The sequence below is a fragment of the Lithobates pipiens genome, unplaced genomic scaffold (assembly GCF_037356315.1).
Source record: "Lithobates pipiens isolate NorthernLeopardFrog02 unplaced genomic scaffold, aLitPip1_a1.2 Scaffold_19, whole genome shotgun sequence".
Lineage (NCBI taxonomy): Eukaryota > Metazoa > Chordata > Amphibia > Anura > Ranidae > Lithobates > Lithobates pipiens.
The window spans coordinates 182,598,864-182,619,326 of NW_027507764.1; the positions used below are offsets into that span (position 1 = coordinate 182,598,864).

The following is a 20,463-nucleotide window of genomic DNA, read 5'->3' on the forward strand; positions in this document are numbered from 1 at the left end:
CGGAATGGGTTGTCTTAACAGGTTATGCCATGTACACACGACTGGACTTTTCCACAGCAAAGGTCCGACGGAACGAATCCGGCAGACAATTCGATCGTGTGTGGGCTCCATCAGACCTTTGCTATCCAAAAATCTGACGGACTTTAGAAATAGAACATGTTTCAAATTTTTTCGCTGGAAGCCCGCCGGACCCAGTTCCTATCGAGAAATCCGCTTGTGTGTATGCTAGTCCAACAGACAAAAAAACGACGCTAGGGCAGCTATTGGCTACTGGCTATGAACTTCCTTCTTTTAGTTTGGTCGTACGTCATCATGTTCAAATCCATCGGACGTTGGTGTGATTGTGTGTGGCCAAGTCCGTTCATTCGGAAAGTTCGTCAGAACTCCGCCGAAAGTCTGTTGGGAAGACCGTCGGACCTAGTCCCTCGAAAAGTCCGGTCTTGTGTACACGGCATAAGGGTTCATGTATACTTTAAATATATACTGTATATAAATTTTTACCTGCCAACAAATTTTGTAATCCTGTGCAGTCAGTCTTGTGATCAAGGCACCTCTGCCTGAAGAGATTTTTCCTAAGGCTCGGTTCACACAGGGGCGACTTGTCCAGGTGACTTCGCCGCCTGACAAGTCGCGCTCCGTTCTGTACTATGGAACCGTTCTAATAGGAGCGACTCAAGTCGCTCCGACTTAGAAAAAAGGTTCCTGTACTACTTTTGCGGCGACTTTGGGCGACTTGCATTGACTTTTATACAGAAGTCGTTTTGCAAGTCGCCGCTGATCGTGTGCAGGTCGCGGCAGGTCGCGACGCTGCAAGTCGTGCCGCCCACTGTGTGAACCGAGCCTAAGTCCTTGACTGGCTAATTAGAAAACTGTCTGGCTGTAATGACGAGATTGGCTGTACAGAATTACAAATAAATACACATCATTATATACAGGTGTAAAGGAGCAGTGTGGTGTGCTGCTATGATGCATCTCACTTTTTTATTTTTTTATGTAATTTGAATGAAATGTTACAAAATGCAGTGTCATGCATTGCAAAACATGCTGTGCTGCATAACAATGCAAAATGCACTACTTCTTTTCCGAATAAACCACCTCAAGGTACTAGTATAAACTGAACATAAGTGGTCTGAATAGGACATAAGGCAAATTACCTTGTGTATGCATTGGGACGGCATTCGGCAGCCCAACACATATGCCCTGGAAGAACTGGAGCAGACAGGTTCTGGCAAAGTGCCCCACATGTGGCGCAGTTTGCACCAAATTCATGTACCTGTCTAGAAATTGTACTTGAATTTGGTACGTTGCTGTGCCACTCTAATGCCCCGTACAACCGATCAGACTTTCCGACAACGAAACCGTGGATTTTTGTTGGAAGGGTGTTGGCTCCAACTTGTGTTGCATACACACAGTCGCACAAACGTTGGCCAAAAATTACAATTACGTAGTGACGTACAAGACATACGTGATATCTCCATTACAAACGCTAGTATTACAAGACTGACTGCTTCTGGCTCGTTCTTGATTCCAAGCATGCGTGTTTGTACTTTGGAATTTTGTGTACACACGATCGGAAAATACGACAACACACATTTGTTGGAGAAAAATTTGAGAGCATGCTAGCCAACATTTGTTGGCGGAAAGTCTGGCAACAAATGTCCGATGGAGCATACGCGGCTTTAGAATGTATTAGAAAAACACGCTCTCCCGTCCCTGATAAAAGTGATCTTGCTGCGAATCTGCCGCAGAGACCACATTTATCCAAAAGCCAGCCCCTCGCCGTTGTTGAAAATACCAGGGTTATGGCGGCTATCTGCTACCATAACAACGGAGTTTAGTGTCAAAGTACAGACAAACAATGGCGGCGATTTGCGCTAAGTGGTTAATAAATCCCCCCCCATGGTGTGAATGGGCCCTAACAGGTTACCTCATTCTTTTCCAAATAAAATGAGAACTAATTGAGATTTGTAGTTTGTTACAAATATATATATATATCTATACATACGTCTAATGGCGCATACACACAATCGAAATTTTGGTCGGAAAAGCTCTGATGGTTTTCCTGACAGAATTTCCGACGGGATTTCGCTCAAGCTGTTTTGCATACACACTTTCACATCAAATTCTGACCGTCAAGAACGCGGTGACGTACAACACATACGACAGGACTAGAAAAAGGAAGCTCAATACCCAGTAGCCAATAGCTTCCATCTCGTAGTTGAATCTGAGCATGTGTGAGTTTTTGTGCGTCGGAATTGTATACACACGATCGGAATTTCCGATAGAAAGTTTATCCGTCTAAAAGATTGAGAACATGCTCTCAAATTTTTGCTGGCGGGAATTCGGCCAGCTGTGGAGCATACACACGGTCGCATTTTCCGATGAAAAGCTTTCATCTGTCTTTTTCTGGCTGAAATTCCGATCGTGCGCATGCTTCTGTCACATTGCCACACACTGTATGATTATGGGATGCATGTTCCTGCAGTAACATATTTATTAGCCCCCGTATGAATTGAAATCCACACATTGTTTGGTATATACCTGTGGTGCAGGCTAGGTTGCTATGCTGTGATGTGCTGGCTTTCTGAGACAAACACTACAAGCCAGTCACACCTTCCTTGCGGAGTCACCGCCAGTCCCGCAGACATCCAGCCCAGAGATCAATAAGAAAAGGAACACAACCCACTTCCTTTAACTTGTCATTCTCTGGAAGCAAAAGGTCGCCAGAGATCTGGCCTTGTTTTCATTCGGCGGGAAGATTGGCTTATTATGCAGCAAAAAACAAAAGAAGTCTCTCAGGCTTTTCAATTTTATGTTATGTGAAAATTGCGTTTGGCAGGAACTGCTCTATGGAGATTTCAATTAGGTTTTGTTGCACTCATACATATTTGACTAGCCGTATAAAAATGTCATCCTTTATATGTTATTAAAAGGGCCTGCACTGCATTATGGACTATCTGACCTTCTCATTGAAGCATGTATAATGGATTGTGTATGAAAGCTGCATAGCCAAGGTTTTCACTACTTGTTTTTTTTTTCTTTCCTAAAGGAAACGCATTAGTTTTAAATTATTTTTTAAGGTATACTGTGCATGTAGAAAAAAATTCGTTTGGTGTAAATTATGTTTGTTAACATCATTAAACCCAAACTATGAAAAACACTCATTACATGCTATATAGCAGAGGGTGCATACTCACAAAGCCACTAAAGCATTTGTTTTGTGTAGAGTGAAATATACCTTATTGATTCTGAGTTCAGCTGTCCTTTGCATATTCTGTTCCCACTGCATCCTGAGATTGAGTAGAACAGCTGTGTCCTCTATGGAGCATGCTTAATTTCAGTTCCCTTCTATGCTATTCATTTCCTCCTTTTGCTTATCTATGCTGCCCACATGACTATAGCTAATACTAGTAGTACTTCATATTCCACTCGCACATGTACCTGGTATAAGCTCTCAAGGTTTGGGTGCTGCAGCAACAACCAGCTGGATACTGGTTAAGTCACAACATAGATGCACACCAAGGATCGGCATAAAGTGGCGTCCAAACGGGTAGTTTGTTGCATGATCACAGCACAAGAAAGGTGCAACGTTTCGGAGTCACGCAAGACCCCTTCGTCAGGCATGTGATGTCATCACATGTCTGACGAAGGGGTCCTGCGTGACTCCTAAACATTGCACCTTTCTTGTGTTGTGATCATGCAATAAACTACCCATTTGGACGCCACTTTGTGCTGATCCTTGGGGTGCTGGCAAATATCTACGTTGCCACATGACTATAGAGTCACACATATGAGTGTATACACAGTGGTAAATAACACTTCCCTCCCTCCCTCCTTCTCCATGTCCACCTATTGTTAAACACCATGGGGAAAGCGATGTATGCTGATTTATCATAATCACTAAGAAACTAAAAAAAAAAAGCTTTGTTTTAATATACACTTTTTAAAGTATTAAATATATCAAATATAATTGCTAATACCTGTAAAGTAAAAAAGAGCCTTGGAAGCAGATGCCGTCTGAACGATTTGCCCCGAAAGATGGCAAATGTGGCACCTGAGGGGGGAAGAAGTACAACGAGTGGAAATTCCACTTTTGGGTGGAACTCCGCTTTATGGACATAAGAAAAAGAACTTACAGTGACTTACATGTTGGTGGGAGCACCACGCAATAAGGTTCTTTTCATCAGCAAGGGCTAGGAAACTGTTCAGGACATGAATTGAGTAAAAAACATGCAAATATAAAAAAAATAACTATTTTACTATGCAAGAGACCTAGGAACCCCATCATTGTTTTATCTGTCTGTATCCTTATTGCAGATTTCCCCCCACTTCCTATCTGGTAAAACCATTGTCAGTAAGGGAAGAGCCCCAAAGAGCAGTAAAACCAGACATAGGTTCCAATCCTTCCTCACTCCGCTGCCCATCCACTGCTGAATATGAATGAGAAAGTTTTAATTTTCCCAACATGTCTGTGAAATTTTGGCAAAATGTATTGGAATTAACAGGAAATTCAAATAAATATATATATATATTTTTAACCTGGAATAGGTTTTAGATGGCTCCTAGGGGGTTACAAAAAACACCTTTCAACTTTCTTGGATTTGTTTTTGGACCAAAATAAAAAGGGCTTCGTTAGCGAATTTTCTTTATTCTTTTTGTAATAAAAAAAAGAAAAACAGTGAAAAAAGGGAAGAAGTAATAATTAAATTTGAAGTACATACACAACACTTAAAAAATTAATCAAAAACACAAAGTACACAGAGGACATAGAAAACAAAACTACACCCATAAAAACACCCTAATGCCCCGTACACACGAGCGGACTTAATTCCGAAGGAGTTCCCAACGGAGTTCCGCCGGAGTTCCGCCGGAGTTCCGACAGAGTTCCGACGCAACGGACTTGCCTACACACGATCACACTAAAGTCCGCCCGTCTGGTCCGCTGTGACGTACACCAGGTCCGACGAGACTATAAAACGGAAGTTCAATAGCAAGTGCGCCACCCTTTGGGCTCCTTCTGCTAATTTCGTGTTTATCTCGTGTTAGTAGAAGTTTGGTGAGAGACGATTCGCGGTTTTCAGACTCGTATTTTCCAGAACGTTTTTCACTGCTTTTCAGTTTGTGCTTGTGAGGTTTGTATCTGTTTTTTAGTGCGTGTAGTCAGTTCGTGTCTGTATTTTGCAGTGCGATCTAACTGCGCTCGCTGACTTTCAGGTCGCTCTTCACAGGCCTTGCTGTTCTTCAGTGACGTCTGTTAAGTTCGCTCTGACAATCCGACCGTTTTGAAGCCATGTTGCGTGTACGTACTCGTCGTCGAGTTCGTGCTTTGCTTGCGCTTGGTGTTGTAGTTCATTCTGCAACCCAAGAGCAGTCCTTGGACGGGGTGTTGAGGAGTTCATGGACGAAGAATTGGTTGCTCCAGCGTGACCAGTTCTCGCACATGCCTTTGCTTCGTGAGATCCGGGAGAATAATCCTGATGATTTCAGGAATTATCTCCGGATGACGGACCCCGTTTTTCACCGTCTGCTGGCTTTGCTGACCCCTTATATCAGCAGGCAGGATACCTGCATGCGGCAAGCCATCACTCCGGAGCAGAGGCTCGTCGCCACGTTGCGCTACTTGGCGACAGGGAGAAGCCTTCAGGACTTGAAGTTCTCGACAGGCATCTCCCCCCAGGCTCTGGGGATCATTATCCCAGAGACCTGTTCTGCCATTATACAGGTCCTGCAGGAGGACTATATTAAGGTAAGATTTCGCAGTTAACATCACATTTTATTGTCTTTAATGTTTGCTAATGCCTTGTATTTCTTTCCTCAATCTCTAATTACCATGATTGCAATATGCTGTGAATGTCCCCTTTGTCCTCATGCATGCTGCAATCTTTTAATGCTCCTTTTTTCTTTTTCATGCATATTTGCCTTCATTAAACCTCACCAACATGCTATGGTAGGCCCATATCCACCTAGTCTAGTCACTTAAAATGTCTTTTGTCAGCTCCATTCTATTGCTTTATCCTAAAACCAAACATTTTAAAGCTTATTCCAAATGGTCTGTGTCCCCTTAACTGAATCCCCCCCCCCCCCCTTAATTTAATAGTATCCCAAATGGTCTGTGTGTCCTTTAACTGGATCCCCCCCACACACACACTTAATATAATTCCAACGAGTCTGTGTGTCCTTAAATTAATGTTGAATTATATCTTGTATTTTTAACACACTTCAACCCTGGAATGATTTTCCCCCCCTTCCTGACCTTCATCACTTTTTTGGGTGATTTGGCAGTGCGTTGTTTGAATTGACAATTGTGCGTCCTTGTAACATGGCTCCTCCTAGTAAATTATCTTCATTTTATTAGCACAAAGCGATTTTGTATTTGGTTGTCTTTGATCACCTCTGCTTTTTTAGTTTTGGTGATTAACCACCAACAAACACAAAATGCATTTTTCTAAATATGCTTTTTTTTCTCTCTTTTCGCTCTAAAGAAAGATAGTCACTAAAATATCTCACCATGATTTTTGGGGACCTCATTTGATGCTGATACGTAGTCTTTTAGTACACAAAAATGTGTTAAAATGAAACTCAATTTAAGTGTTTCTTGTTTTTTTTTTTTTTCAAGTTCTATCGTTTAGTAAATATGGTCTATTTTGCTGGCATTTTTAAAATGTTGCCATTTTTGAAAATAGTAATGGCGTTGATAACGTTTTTTTTTTTGTTGGTTTTTTTTTTTTTTCTGGTGACTGCCACATTATGGCGGACACATTGGCCAATTTCCATACATTTTTGTGACCATTGTCATTAATACAGTGATCAATGCTGTCAAAAATTGTCTTGATTACTGTAAAAATGTCACATGCAGTGAAGGTGTTTTATTAAGCACAAGGGGGCCAAGGAATGGTTTAAAGTGTGTTCTGGGTGAGTGTTTTTCTTAACTGTCTGGGGGATGGGCTAGCAGTGACATGACCCTGATCACTGCTCCCAATGACAGGGAGCAGACGATCGGTGTCATGTGACTAGGCAGAAGCGTGAAATAAAGTTTGTGTTGTAATGTACAATGTTTAATGTGCCAAAGTACTTATTTTGTTTTTTTTCTGCTTTTTGCCTCCCCAGTTTCCTTCATCGCCACAGGAATGGCAGACTGTGGCATCCCATTTTGCCACCCGGTGGGACTTTCCTAACTGCGGTGGTGCCATAGATGGGAAGCACGTCCACATTGTGCCACCACCCCATTCGGGGTCATACTTTTTTAATTACAAGGGGTTTCACAGTATTGTGTTAATGGCGGTGGTGTCGGCACAGTATGAATTTCTCTATGTGGACGTGGGGAAGAATGGCCGCATGTCGGATGGAGGAGTCTTCGCCGAGACGGAGTTCTACCGCCGTCTACAGACAGGTGGCCTGGGCTTGCCACCTGATTCGGAGAATGTGGAGGAACTACCCTTTGTATTCATTGCGGATGAGGCTTTTGCTCTGCACAACCACATAATGCGGCCATTCCCCCAAAGAGCCCTCACCCCGGAGAGGAGGGTTTACAACTACCGGCTGGCCAGAGCAAGAAGAGTGGTGGAAAATGCTTTTGGCATAATGGCCAGCCGGTTCCGTGTATTTCTGACGGATATCAACCTAGCGGAATACAAACTGAACCATGTCATCCTTACGTGCTGCATTTTGCACAACTTTTTGCACAAAAATTCAACGACATATTTCTCAGGAATAATGCCGGAGGCTGGAGTTGGGCCAGAATCTATGACAGGCCTGGATACTGGCCGTACTGGCTTGGCCCCCCAAAGTGCACGGGAAGTGCGTGAGAGATATGTCACTTATTTTAATGGTAGGGGGGCCATTGCAATGCCCCCCAATATTTAATTTTAAAAAAGAGGAAAATAATAAAATAACCTCAAATCTGAAATGTGTTTTCTTGCTTGCTTTTGGTTTGTGCTGTCTCCTATGTTATCCTAGTGTACTTGTAGTGCCAAGTGTATTTTCATTAAATTCAATAAGGCCCATTGTCACTGTATACACAAAATCCCTTTTCCCAAACTGGTATTAAGCATTGAAAGAATACGCCACACATTCTTGATTCTTCAAAATTTTAATTTGGCCACATTCACATGTGCCATTGAATATTTAGTGATGTAAAATTTTTGGGGGGTTTATTTAACTTTCTTTGCCAAACATTTTTTGGTTTCCTTTTTTTTCAATTTTTTAAATATTTTTTTTATTTTTTTGGTGGTTTTTATTTTTCTAGTAAAAATATGAAAAATGTATAAAACAACAATCAGCCACAATCGTAAAAATTGGTGAAGTAAAACAATCTTTGCTTTAAAACAAGGGAAATGAAGAACATGATCGATATTCTGGAGAAACGGATTATATTCTCCCCAAAATATCGATCATGTTCTTCATTTCCAGCTGCATATTGTCAATCTGAGTCTTCATGAGATCCAGGCTAGTTCGCATGTCATCTAGTTCCCCATTCCAGCCCATTATCTGGCCAATCAGCCTTTGTGCGCTGTCACTGGAAAATGGGGCCCTTTCCACAAACAGAACATCACCTACAATAGATGTGAAAAATTGGGTCAAAAATTAGGCAGTCATACATGGATTTCAACAAGCTGGGGTGTCAGACACTCACCTGGTGGGGTGCCCAGCTCCCCTACTTCCTCCACCTCTCCTTCCTCAACCTCTCCTTCCTCGACATCCTCGGGGGGGGCACTGGTGCTTGGAAATGTGTCGCTTTCCACAACCACAACATCACCTAAAATAGATGTAAAAACATGTGTTTGGAAATATGCAGGTATACATCGATTACCTGAAGCTGTGGTGTCAGACACTCACCTGGTGGGGTGCCCATCTCCTCTCCTTCTTCCACCTCTCCTTCCTCCACATGCACATCCACGGGGGGGATGGGGCTAACCTCACATTCCTCCTGGCAAGGATGGCGGTCCCTGGGATCTTGCTTTGTGAGGCTTTTCTCCCCTATGAGAAATTAACAAACCAAAAGGTATACTTTAGCACACAGATATTTAAGGCCAGAACTAGGAAGATGAAACCTTGATTAGAAGTGTTGTACAATTGTCGGTTTATGAAGAGATGCAAAATGTGAAGACATGAGAAATCAATTCACTTTGCCAAAAAAGCTAATAAGTAGGTTTTTGTGCCAAGGTTCACACATGCCCAACCCCCCCCAAGTATACCAGGGAACCCTGTGTGGCGTGTGGTTTACCCTAATAAATGTTCTCTGGTGTCCCACACCTTTGCTCATGAGTGCAGATGTGTTTTTACCCAGCTGCCAAGTGTCCTCTCCTTCAATTACACTGAATGTTCTTTTCTAGTCATTGTATTTTGAAACACATCTAAACCACAATGTCCTAATCATTTGTTGTGTCCTAAAAATTACACACCCAAAAAATGCTGTTCAAACCCTGTATCATAAACGAGGTTTGCCACGAACAATTTACGAGGGTTTGTTAAAACGATACGATTCTTTACTGTAACCAACATGAAAGCAGCAATTTTTTACATTGTACAAAGGTAAAGCATATGGATCTGTATGCAATAATCATAAAATAGGAACACACGACAAGTACTTACTTTTTTTCAGAACTTTCTTGATCCTTCTGTATTGATCCGGCTCCCTTAATTTCAGGTCGGACCACCGTTTCCTCAATTGGTCTTTTGACCGTCGTACCCCAAAACGTTTATGCAGGGTCTTTACTACTTTGGCCATGATTCTGGCCTTGCGCAAGTTCGGATGGGTGTATGGTCCATGCTTGCCATCATAATCCCTACTTCGCAAGATTCCCACCATCTCCACCATTTCTTGAAATGCCATATTTGAGGCCTTAAATCTCCTCTTTCCGGATCGGGACGTTTGTGGCTCCGGGGATTCCAGACTACTGGAGTCGTTCATATGAAGCACCTGTTGTGTTTCCGCCATGTTTCTCCTACTGCGCACCGTTGAGAAAAGGGGGCGGGAAATATTCTTGTAAAAGAACGTCATGGGCGGGCAACGCAGGCGTAGTTCTACGCGGACGCACTGGGTCTTACGCCAAAATCACACGTCGTACGTACGTTAATAAGTGCGCAGAAAGGGCGGGAAACCATGAACTTGACTAAAAGAACGTCAGGGGCGGGCAACGCAGGCGTAGTTCTACGCGGACGCACTGGGTCTTACGCCAAAATGCACATGTCGTACGGACGTTAAGTGCGCAGAAAGGGCGGGAAACCATGAACTTGACTAAAAGAACGTCAGGGGCGGGCAACGCAGGCGTAGTTCTACGCGGACGCACTGGGTCTTACGCCAAAATGCACATGTCGTACGGACGTTAAGTGCGCAGAAAGGGCGGGAAACCATGAACTTGACTAAAAGAACGTCAGGGGCGGGCAACGCAGGCGTAGTTCTACGCGGACGCACTGGGTCTTACGCCAAAATGCACATGTCGTACGGACGTTAAGTGCGCAGAAAGGGCGGGAAACCATGAACTTGACTAAAAGAACGTCAGGGGCGGGCAACGCAGGCGTAGTTCTACGCGGACGCACTGGGTCTTACGCCAAAATGCACATGTCGTACGGACGTTAAGTGCGCAGAAAGGGCGGGAAACCATGAACTTGACTAAAAGAACGTCAGGGGCGGGCAACGCAGGCGTAGTTCTACGCGGACGCACTGTATATAACGACAAAAATCACATGTCGTATGTTCGTTTGCGAAAATAGGAACAGAAGTTGGGAGCAAGAAAAACGAAGGTAAGTTTAAACCATTTCCCCAAATAAGTGGCAGATCCTGGAGTCTATCTTGGGCTAAGATTAGGAGAGTCTGAGCTAACATTATGTTTTTTGGCTTGTGTATTGTCTTGCAGAAAAATGAATCAAAAATTCCGGGATCCAGAATTTTTAAGTCTCTTTATAGACAAGTATAAAGAAATGTCTAATCTGTGGCATACCAAGAACAAGGATTATTTTAATAAACAAGTAAGGAGGGCAACACTGGAGAGATTTGTGACATTTGTGCAGCCTTGGATCCCAGAGGCAGACGTGGACTTTGTGGATAAGAAAATTCAAATATTGCAAAATATGTTCCGAAAGGAAAAGAGGAAAATACAACAATCCAAAACATCAGGAGCAGCACCAGGTGATGTGTATGTTCCCAGGCTGTGGTACTTTGAAAAGCTACGGTTCCTGGACGACCGATATAAACCCAGGGAGTCGCTTTCTACTCTTCCCTCCACCCTTCCCTCCACCCTTCCCTGCAGCATTCCCTCCACCTCAGCAGAGGCTGATGAGCCTTCCATCCTGGAGGAAGCGGATGCACCCAGCTGGAGCCAGGTATTTTTTTATCAAAAATAGTGAGATTCAGAATATTAATGATGTTAACTAGATGTTATTCAAATTTGTACGCTATTATTGATGTTAAAAAATAGTTAAAATTTGGACATATCAATTTACAGTAGTGGCCACAAATGTTTGTCACCAGCAGAAACAAGAAATAGTGGTGTCATAATGATACTCTTTTATATGTATTAACCGAATTTTGAAGTCAGGAGCTGAAAAATGTTTAGGATTGATGAACAAAAAACTAAAACAATGTCCCTTTTTTATACACAGGAGGAGCTCAGCCAGGAGGAAGGTGAGGAAAGTGGCAGGCAGGAGGAGGCTATGCCCACTCTCAGCCAGGAGGAGTCCATGCCCTCTGTCAGGCAGGAGGTGGCCGGGCCTAGTAGAAGGATGACGACTTCTCAAGTGCCTCCCCTCCGTCTTCCATCCAAAAGGGCCAAAAAAAATACACAGGCACAGGAGGAATCCCTGCGACTCATTAGAGAGGCGACTAATGTTTTAAACAGCCCCCCTGACGCAGAAGAGGCCTACGGCTGCTACATTGCCAGCCGGCTCCAGCAACTAGAGATGGGCCAACGTCTCCACTGCGAAAGGCTGATTTTCCTGTCCTTACAGAAGGGGTTCAGTGGAGATTTATCAGCCAACAGTACTATTGTGGAGCAAATTCCTCCTGTTCCTCCTCCTCCTCCTCCTCCTGCCACGAGTCCACCATCGGAGACACAGCCTCCCAGGAAGGCTACAGGGAAGTCTGCAGGGAAGGGTGCAGTGAAGGGTGGAGCGAAGAGAAGAAGGTGATGACCTGGCTTCACTCTGGTCCGACCAACCACAGCCTGGGGACATATATACCATCTGATGCTGCTCTTGATGTCTGGGATTCTGGGACCATATTTGATTTTGTAAAATTTGAATTTTCTTGTCCACATAGTTTCACGTTTGCCCTGGGGCCAAAAGGCTACAGAAATGTCACAATTTTCTCCAGTGTTGCCTTCATTTTTTTGTTTGTAGAACCAGAATAAATGGATATTTTTGTTTGAAAATATAATTGCCTATGTGTTTTTTGGTCAAATACCTTTCTATAAAAGACAATGTGAAATTAACAAGGGACACTAACCTCCTTGAGGTTATAAACAAAATAAAAATGTTATTGTGGTAACTTGTCACCAGAATAAAAATAAAAAGGTTATTGTGGTAATGAAAAAAAAAAAAAAAAAATAACGTTTTTGGTTTTAACTTGACGGAACAATTAAATATGGAGATCACAATAAAAAATAAATGGTCAAGAATTGTACCAAAAATATGTAGGCCAAAAATTAGTCACCAACATTTTTTCATTTTTTTTTATTTTTTTTTGGAGTAATTTTTTGATCAATATTTTTGGGTGAAATCATTAACATTTTTATTCTTGTGATCTCCATATTTAATTATTCGGTCAAGTTAACAACTTTTTTTTTTGGGGGGGTTTTAATTGACAGAATAATTAAATATGGAGATCACAAGAAAAACATGGTAAAGAATTGTACCAAAAATATGGAGTAAAAAAAATTAGTAAAAAAAAAAAAAAAAAAAAAAAAAAATTCAGATGGGGCTTTAAAATAAAAACAAGATCATTCATGAGATGAGGAGAAATAAAACAGAAATGTGTTTGGTGAGAACTCTGTGAGTGAATATGAGCAGCAAAGCAACTTCGTTCTTCTAGCATTATAAATCAAAAGGCTTCGTTCTTCTAGCATTATAAAGAAGATGCGCTATACATTTAAACGAGCACAGAATTTGCAGCATGACGAATGTGCTACTTCCAATACGAACTGGAGTTTTACAAGACCGAGCACTTCCGTCTCGTACTTGCTTCAGAGCATGCGTCGTTTTAGGACTGTCGGAACAGCATACAGACGAGCGGACTTCTACATCGGACCTGGGTCCGGCGGAGTTCCGTCGGGAAAATTTGAAGCATGCTTCATTTCTAAAGTCCGTCAGACTTTTGCGAAGCTAAAGTCCGTTGCAGCCCACACACGAGCGGATAGTCCGCCGGACTCAGTCCGTCGGAGTTTGGATGTCGAAAAGTCCGCTCGTGTGTACGGGGCATCAGTGGAATTTTATTATGTAAAACTACTTCCGATGTTATTAAAAAATGAAGTCTCATGTTTTGGACTTCATTCGTAGAGATTGATAGAATCTAGGACTGGCTGCACTGAAAAACCTTGGGCTGCTTGACACTACGTTTTTTTGGAGGGAAGTAGGAAATCTAGAGTTTGATCAACTAAACCAGTGGTAGGCAACCTTATGCCGTGTACACACAACCGGACTTCCCAGCAAACTAGGTCCAACGGTCTTCACGACGGACTTTCGGCGGACCTCCGACGGACTTTCCGAACGAACGGACTTGGCCACACACATTCACACCAAAGTCAGATGGATTCGACCGTGATGACGTATGACCAGACTAGAATAAGGAAGTTCATAGCCAGTAGCTAGCGTTGGTTTTCACCTGTGGGACTAGCATACAGACAAATAGATTTTTCGACCGGACTCGAGTCCGTAGGAAAGATTTAAAACATGTTCTAAATCTAAAGTCCTTATACGAAAAAAATCCTGAATTGATGATGTCACAGGACCTGTAACACTGGAGTATTGGAGAGAAGGGGATGCAGGGAGAATGAAAGGAGCCTAATGGAGCAGAGGATTTAGTTTTCTCACTGAAGAACCTTCGTATATATGATAACCTATCAGAGAGCTCTGCATAACTCCGGAAATTAACTGTGATTGGACGGCCACCCTGCCTATCTGCTTCATGTTGACCGAGAGGAAAGCAGGACGATCGGCTGGTTCCGGAATCCTTTGGCCCGTGTCGGTAATCTTCGGAAGATCCGAACGTACTCACGCTCTTAGCGGCGTGTGAGAACGGAGTACACATCTGTGATCCCTGCAGAGGGTTTGTCTGCTAGTGCTAATGACTCAGTTGGTCCGGAGTCCATCCATTGCGGTAAGAGTCCAACTTTTTTCCGGTCTGGAAGTGATACTGGCAAAACCAGGAAGATTTCATCAAACCTTTGAGAAGGACTGATTTCCCTGTTCTCTATTACTTGGGGACTTTAGTCATATTCAGAATTGTTTTCGTATAAGGACTTTTTTGATTGAATTTCTTACATGGTATATTTTTTTGATTCATGTTTATATATAATCTATATTGGATTTCATTACTCTTTACACTATAGATTTCACGTATATTCAGCGCAACTTTATATATAATTTTTTCTGATTTAATCTATAATTGATATTTGATGGTTTTTAGTTGCAGCTTTTAGGTTTTGCCCCAAGCGCGATATTTTTGTTTGTTTTTTGTAAATCTAAAGTCCGTCTGATTTTTCGACAGCAAAGGTCCGATGAAGCCCACACGCGGTCAAATTGTCCAATGGATTCGTTCCATCTGACCTTTCTGTCAAAATCCGGCTGTGTGTACATGGCATTAGAGAGGTGGAGATCTACCTGAACAACATGGGAGAAATCAAAGATCCCTGGACACAAGGTCCTACACTCAGCCACATACAAAGAAAAATGCCCAATAGTGCTTTATCCTTTATACTTCATTCACTCATGCCCATACAAAAATGCCACTCACGTTGTAAATGTACATGCAGAGCAACCAACACAACTACTTAGTTGCTCTTATATTGTTCTGACTCAGTTCACAGCAGTTACACAGCCTCATCCAATGTACACCCATAAAGATTGGGCGATTTTATTGGTTTATACCCTAGTGAGTGTGGTCATTTATAATGCAGTGGAGACTTTAGGATCAACACATTTTATATAAACTTTTAGTTTAGGGGGTTATATGGGGTTAAACACAGCAAGATTTTGTATCCAGAAACAGTAAAATTAAGTTGGATAAAGCAGTAGTAATATTCCGGGTAGTTTAGTTTTACACACTTATATGAGAGTGTGGGAAGGTGGGAGCTGCTGAGTGTTCGCTTTCTTTGAGGATTGGTGTCATAGCAGCTTACAAGGGGTGTATACATGAATGTGGTTTTATCCCTCCCCTACTCTATCCAAATACATGAATGTGGTTTTATCCCTCCCCTACTCTATCCAATATTTTTTAGATAAAAATATTTTAACATTAAGCCTAGCACCTAAAATAAATCCTTGACTCTTAACTTCTATTTTAAGTGATGGGAAATCTCCCTCATGGGGACAGACAGTATTAAGATCTGTCAAAGGTTCTAAGGCCTCTTTCTTGTGGCCATCCTCTGTTCAGTAGGGGATCTGTGAATACATTTCCTGCCGGAAGGCACATTTGTCACTTTTGTGACATCTGTGTCCATTAGAGCTGCACAATTGTTTTACTTAGAATAAAGATCACAATTCTCTCAACATCATCTTTCACAATATACAAAAAAAAAAATGGGCAAACTTTACTGTTTAGTTTTTTTTTTATTCATTAAAGTATATTTTTACCCCAAAAATTGCACTTGAAAGACTGCTGCACGAATAGTGTGACTTAAAATATTTCAACAATTGCTATTTTATTCTCTAGGGTCTCTGCTTAAAAAAAAAAAAAAAAAAAAATGTATATATATATATATATATATATATATATATATATATATATATATATATATAACATATAACATTTGGGGGTTCCAAGTAATTTTCTAGCAAAATATACAGATTTTAACTTTGTAAGAAACAAGTATCAAAAAAGGTTTCGTTTTTAAATGGTTAAACTTCCCTCGTCTACACACCAAAGTTCATTCCTTTGATCTATAACAAAAAGTTACAATGTTATAATTAATTACTAGCGCGGACAATGTTGTGAAAATCTTGTCAGGCTGTCTGTTTTTTTTCTTTCGACAGCTAAGTGAGCAGAGAACTCTCTACACTTTGAAAAAAGTACTCTGACAGGGATCTGTTCAAATAATATACAATACTGGTACCAGCATCCCAAAAGGAAATCTAGACACAAAAAGTTTGGAGGTAAGGGACTTTTGCGGCACCAAATATTGGAAGAAAAATAAGAAAAGGTGTTCTAAAAAAATATACAAATTTATTTCATATACATTACACAAAATATAAAAAATAGTCAAACATTTAATACAATTCCTTCTGGTCTATAATTGACACCTATTGCTTAAACGCAGGTGACATTCTCTTTAAAGACCAAAAGAGGTGAATATCTCTACTCCATTGTTCCTGAAGAAGCCGATCATGATGAAACATGTTGAACGTACTGGGATGGAACATCTTTGGTCTCTAACCACTTGAGACCCGCGCTATAGCCGAATGACGGCTACAGCGCGGATCTCCTTTTCCGGGACTACGTCTATTGACGTAGTCCCGTGCACGAGCGGCCTGCGCGCCCCCGCGGCGCGCTCTGTGATCGGCGAGTCTATGAGACTCGCCTGATCACCGATCCGTGCAAGGGGTCGATCCCGACCCCTTATCACGTGATCAGCTGTCAGCCAATGACAGCTGATCATGTGATATAACGGAGCAAGTAATCGGCTATTATTCCTCCTCGCGCTGACAGCGTGAGGACAAAAAAAAAGCCGATCACCGGCAGCCGTGATCGGGACATCAGTCCCAATCACGGCCAGCCCTGCCAGTGCCCACCTGCCCCATCATAACTATACATAATAAAAAATGAGTGCCCCCCGTCAGTGCCACCCAGCAGTGCCCACAGTGCCAACCATCAGTGCCACCCAGCAGTGCCCACAGTGCCACCCAGCAGTGCCCACAATCTGCCTCAACAAAGGTGCTGCAACCCAGTGCCACATATCCGTGCCCATCAGTGTCATCTACCAGTGCCCATCAGTGCCCAGCAGTGCCGCCCATCAGTGTCACCTATCAGAGCCACCTATCAGTGCCACCTATCAGTGCCCATCAGTCCCATCTATCAGTGGTACCTATCAGTGCCCATCCGTGCCACCCATCTGTGCCACCCATCCGTGCCACCCATCCGTGCCCATCTTTGCCCATCAGTGTCGCCTTATTTGTGCCCATCGTTGCCGCCTCATCTGTGCCTATTAGTGCCGGCTTAACTATGCCTATCAGTGCCCACCAGTGCAGCCTATCAGTGCCCACCAATGCAGCCTATCAGTGCACACCAATGCAGCCCATCAGTGCCCACCAGTGCAGCCTATCAGTGCCGCCTCATCAGCGCACTTCAATGAAGGAGAAAAATGACCTGTTTGCAAAATTTTATAACAAACTATTAAACATGTTTTTTTTTTTTTTTCATCTTTTTTTGTTTGTTTAGCAAAAAATAAAACTCCCAGCTGTGATTAAATACCACCAAAAGAAAGCTCTATTTGTGGGGAAAAAATTATAAAAATGTCATTTGGGTACAGTGTTGTATGCCCGCGCAATTGTCATTCAAAGTGCATCAGCGCTGAAAGCTGAAAATTGGTCTGGGACTGAGGGGGGTTTAAGTGCCCAGTAAGCAAGTGGTTAAAGAGAATTTCATGAATATGAAATAAATTTATATATTTTTTTAGAACACCTTTTCTTATTTTTCTTCCAATATTTGGTGCCGCAAAAGTCCCTTACCTCCAAACTTTTTGTGTCTAACTCTCTACACTTGTTACATGAATGAATTGGGAAATTCTGCATAAAGGACACAAACCTTTTCAGTTTTCTTTTTTTTTCTAATGTAGAAGGACTCAGAGGTAATTGGATGTAAACCCTTAGGCTCGGTTCACACAGTAGGCGGCACGACTTGCAGCGCCGCAACCTGCCGCGACCTGCACACGATCAGCGGCGACTTGCAAAACGACTTCTGTATAGAAGTCAATGCAAGTCGCCCGAAGTCGCCGCAAAAGTAGTACAGGAACCTTTTTTCTAAGTCGGAGCGACTTGAGTCTCTCCTATTAGAACGGTTCCATAGTACAGAACGGAGCGCGACTTGTCAGGCGGCGAAGTCGCCTGGACAAGTCGCCCCTGTGTGAACCGAGCCTGAACATTGAGCTTTCCATCAGATCCACCTGAAAAACTGACAGGTGGATAAGACCAGACAGCTCATGTGAAAGAACCTTAACCCTTCTCTACTCTATCACAACTAGCTACCTGTATAATTTAACCTGTATCACTTAACCTCTCTGCAAAGCATTACTGTTTATTATTGTTTAATAAGTTCCCTTTGCAAGACAATTTAGGCTCCATGCACACTGGACGTTAAAATAACGTTATAAAAATGCCAGTTGCTTTGCAGTGAGTCTTTCAATGTTTTTTTTAACATTTTTGCAATAGCATTTATTAGATTTTTTTTGCCCTTTTTTTTTTTAATGGATCAAAAAAGTTAAAAAACATTAATAAGCACTTATCAACATTTATCAGCCTTTATGAGCTTTTAGCATTTTTTGTGGCCAGAAAAACGACTCCTGAACATGATTTTATGGCGTTCAGAAAGCAGCCCATAAACTCCACTGCTGATAAACATCCAAAAACGTCCACGTGTGCATGGACACATAGGATAACATAGAGGGGAGTTTATGGGCTGTTAAAAAAAAAACACTCAAATTTCCAAAAATGAGCTTCAGTGTGCATGGAGCCTTAAAGCTGCATTTCACCTTAAAAGCGAAGTTCTGCTGATCCATTTTTTTTTTTCAGGGAGCGGGAGCCTATTTCTGGCAGGTACCCGATCATATTTCTTCCCTCCTTTCCCACAATCTCCTAGGACATGTCACAGGTCCCAGAAGGCTGTGGGACCATTCATAGAGTACAGCACTGCCCATAAAACATGCACAGTGGGGAACCAGCTGTGAAGCCACAAGGAGTCACAGCCGGGTTCCCACTGTTAACATTGCGACACCATGGACCGGTAGAACCGGCCTGGGTGAGGACAGCACTGGATCCTTGGACTGGTAAGTGTCTCTTTATCAAAAGTAAGCAGCTATAGTATTTGTAGCTGCTGATTCCTATTTTTTTTTTTTTTTAACTGACCAAAGAACCTCTTTTATTACTTATACTGGGCTTACACTAGAAGAATTTTGTTTGAAAACTTTCAGTTCAGGCAAGTTCATTTAATATTCTAGTGGTCAGAGGGGTCAAATCGATGTTCGTGTTCGGATGCAATGACCTGAAAATTCAAAGGGGCAAGATGGAAACCTTTTCCATAATAAAATTGTAACAATGAATTCATTTTTTGTTTGAATAATTACATTCATTCCAAAATGATGTGTTAAAAGCAAATTACATTTTGAAGTACAAATGTTCACATGAACATTCCTTTGTAAATCTACTGGTAATCTGCTAAAGCATAGCCAACAATTGTTTATGGTACACACACATTATCAAAGAATACATTTTTCAGTTAGGTAGGATTTATCTTGTTTAACTGTCTATGATGACCAATAAATTGTATTTGTAAATTCCCATGTATGTCTGCAATTTGAATCACCTTAACCACTTTCCGACCACTGCACGCCGATATACGTCAGCATAATGGCAGCGGTAGGCAAATGGATGTACTTGTACATCCCCTTTAATTGCAGGGGCTAGCGGGCGCGCGCTGTGTACAGGGTGACTGTGCCCGTGGGACCAGCGGACTCAATATCCACCAGTCTTCCAGTGATTGTTTCACGGAGCCGCAGAGCGGGGAAGTGCCTATGTAAACAAGGCATTTCCCTGTTCTGCCTTGTGACATGACAGAGATCACTGTTCCCTGTCATCAGGAGCAGTGATCGCTGTCATGTGAGTGGAAGCTCATCCCCCCACAGTTATGCTCTGTACACACGGTCGGACATTCCGACAACAAAATCCGTCTGATTTTTTTCTGATGGACTTTGGCCCAAACTTATCTTGCATACAAACGGTTTCACAAAGTTGTCAGAAAATCCGATTGTTCAGAACGCGGTGACGTAGAACACGTACGCCGGAACTATAAATGGGCCAGTAGCCACTAGCTTTTGTCTCGTAATTTATTCTGAGCATGCGTGGCACTTTGCCCGTCGGAATTGTCTTCACATGATTGGAATTTAAACAATTGGATTTTGTTGTCAGAAAATTTTAGATCCTGCTCTCAAACTTTGTGTGTCGGAAATTCCAATGGAAAAAGTTAGATGGAGCCCCCGCACGATCAGATTTTCCGGCAACAAGATCTGATCGCACATTTTCCATCGGAAAGTCTGACCGTGT

At 42.3% G+C, this 20,463-nt stretch overlaps 2 protein-coding genes across 6 annotated transcripts in view; both read left to right on the forward strand.

The window, feature by feature from the left end:
• Window positions 1-20,463, forward strand: part of MYRIP (myosin VIIA and Rab interacting protein) — a 689,287-nt gene that overhangs the window by 178,718 nt on the left and 490,106 nt on the right. The gene's annotated exons all lie outside the window — the stretch shown is intronic.
• Window positions 10,614-12,426, forward strand: LOC143998240 (uncharacterized). The gene is made up of 2 exons (XM_077493933.1): window positions 10,614-11,322; window positions 11,602-12,426. The coding sequence occupies exons 1-2, from the start codon at window positions 10,861-10,863 to the stop codon at window positions 12,124-12,126; spliced, it is 987 nt and encodes a 328-aa protein (XP_077350059.1). The 5' UTR covers window positions 10,614-10,860; the 3' UTR covers window positions 12,127-12,426.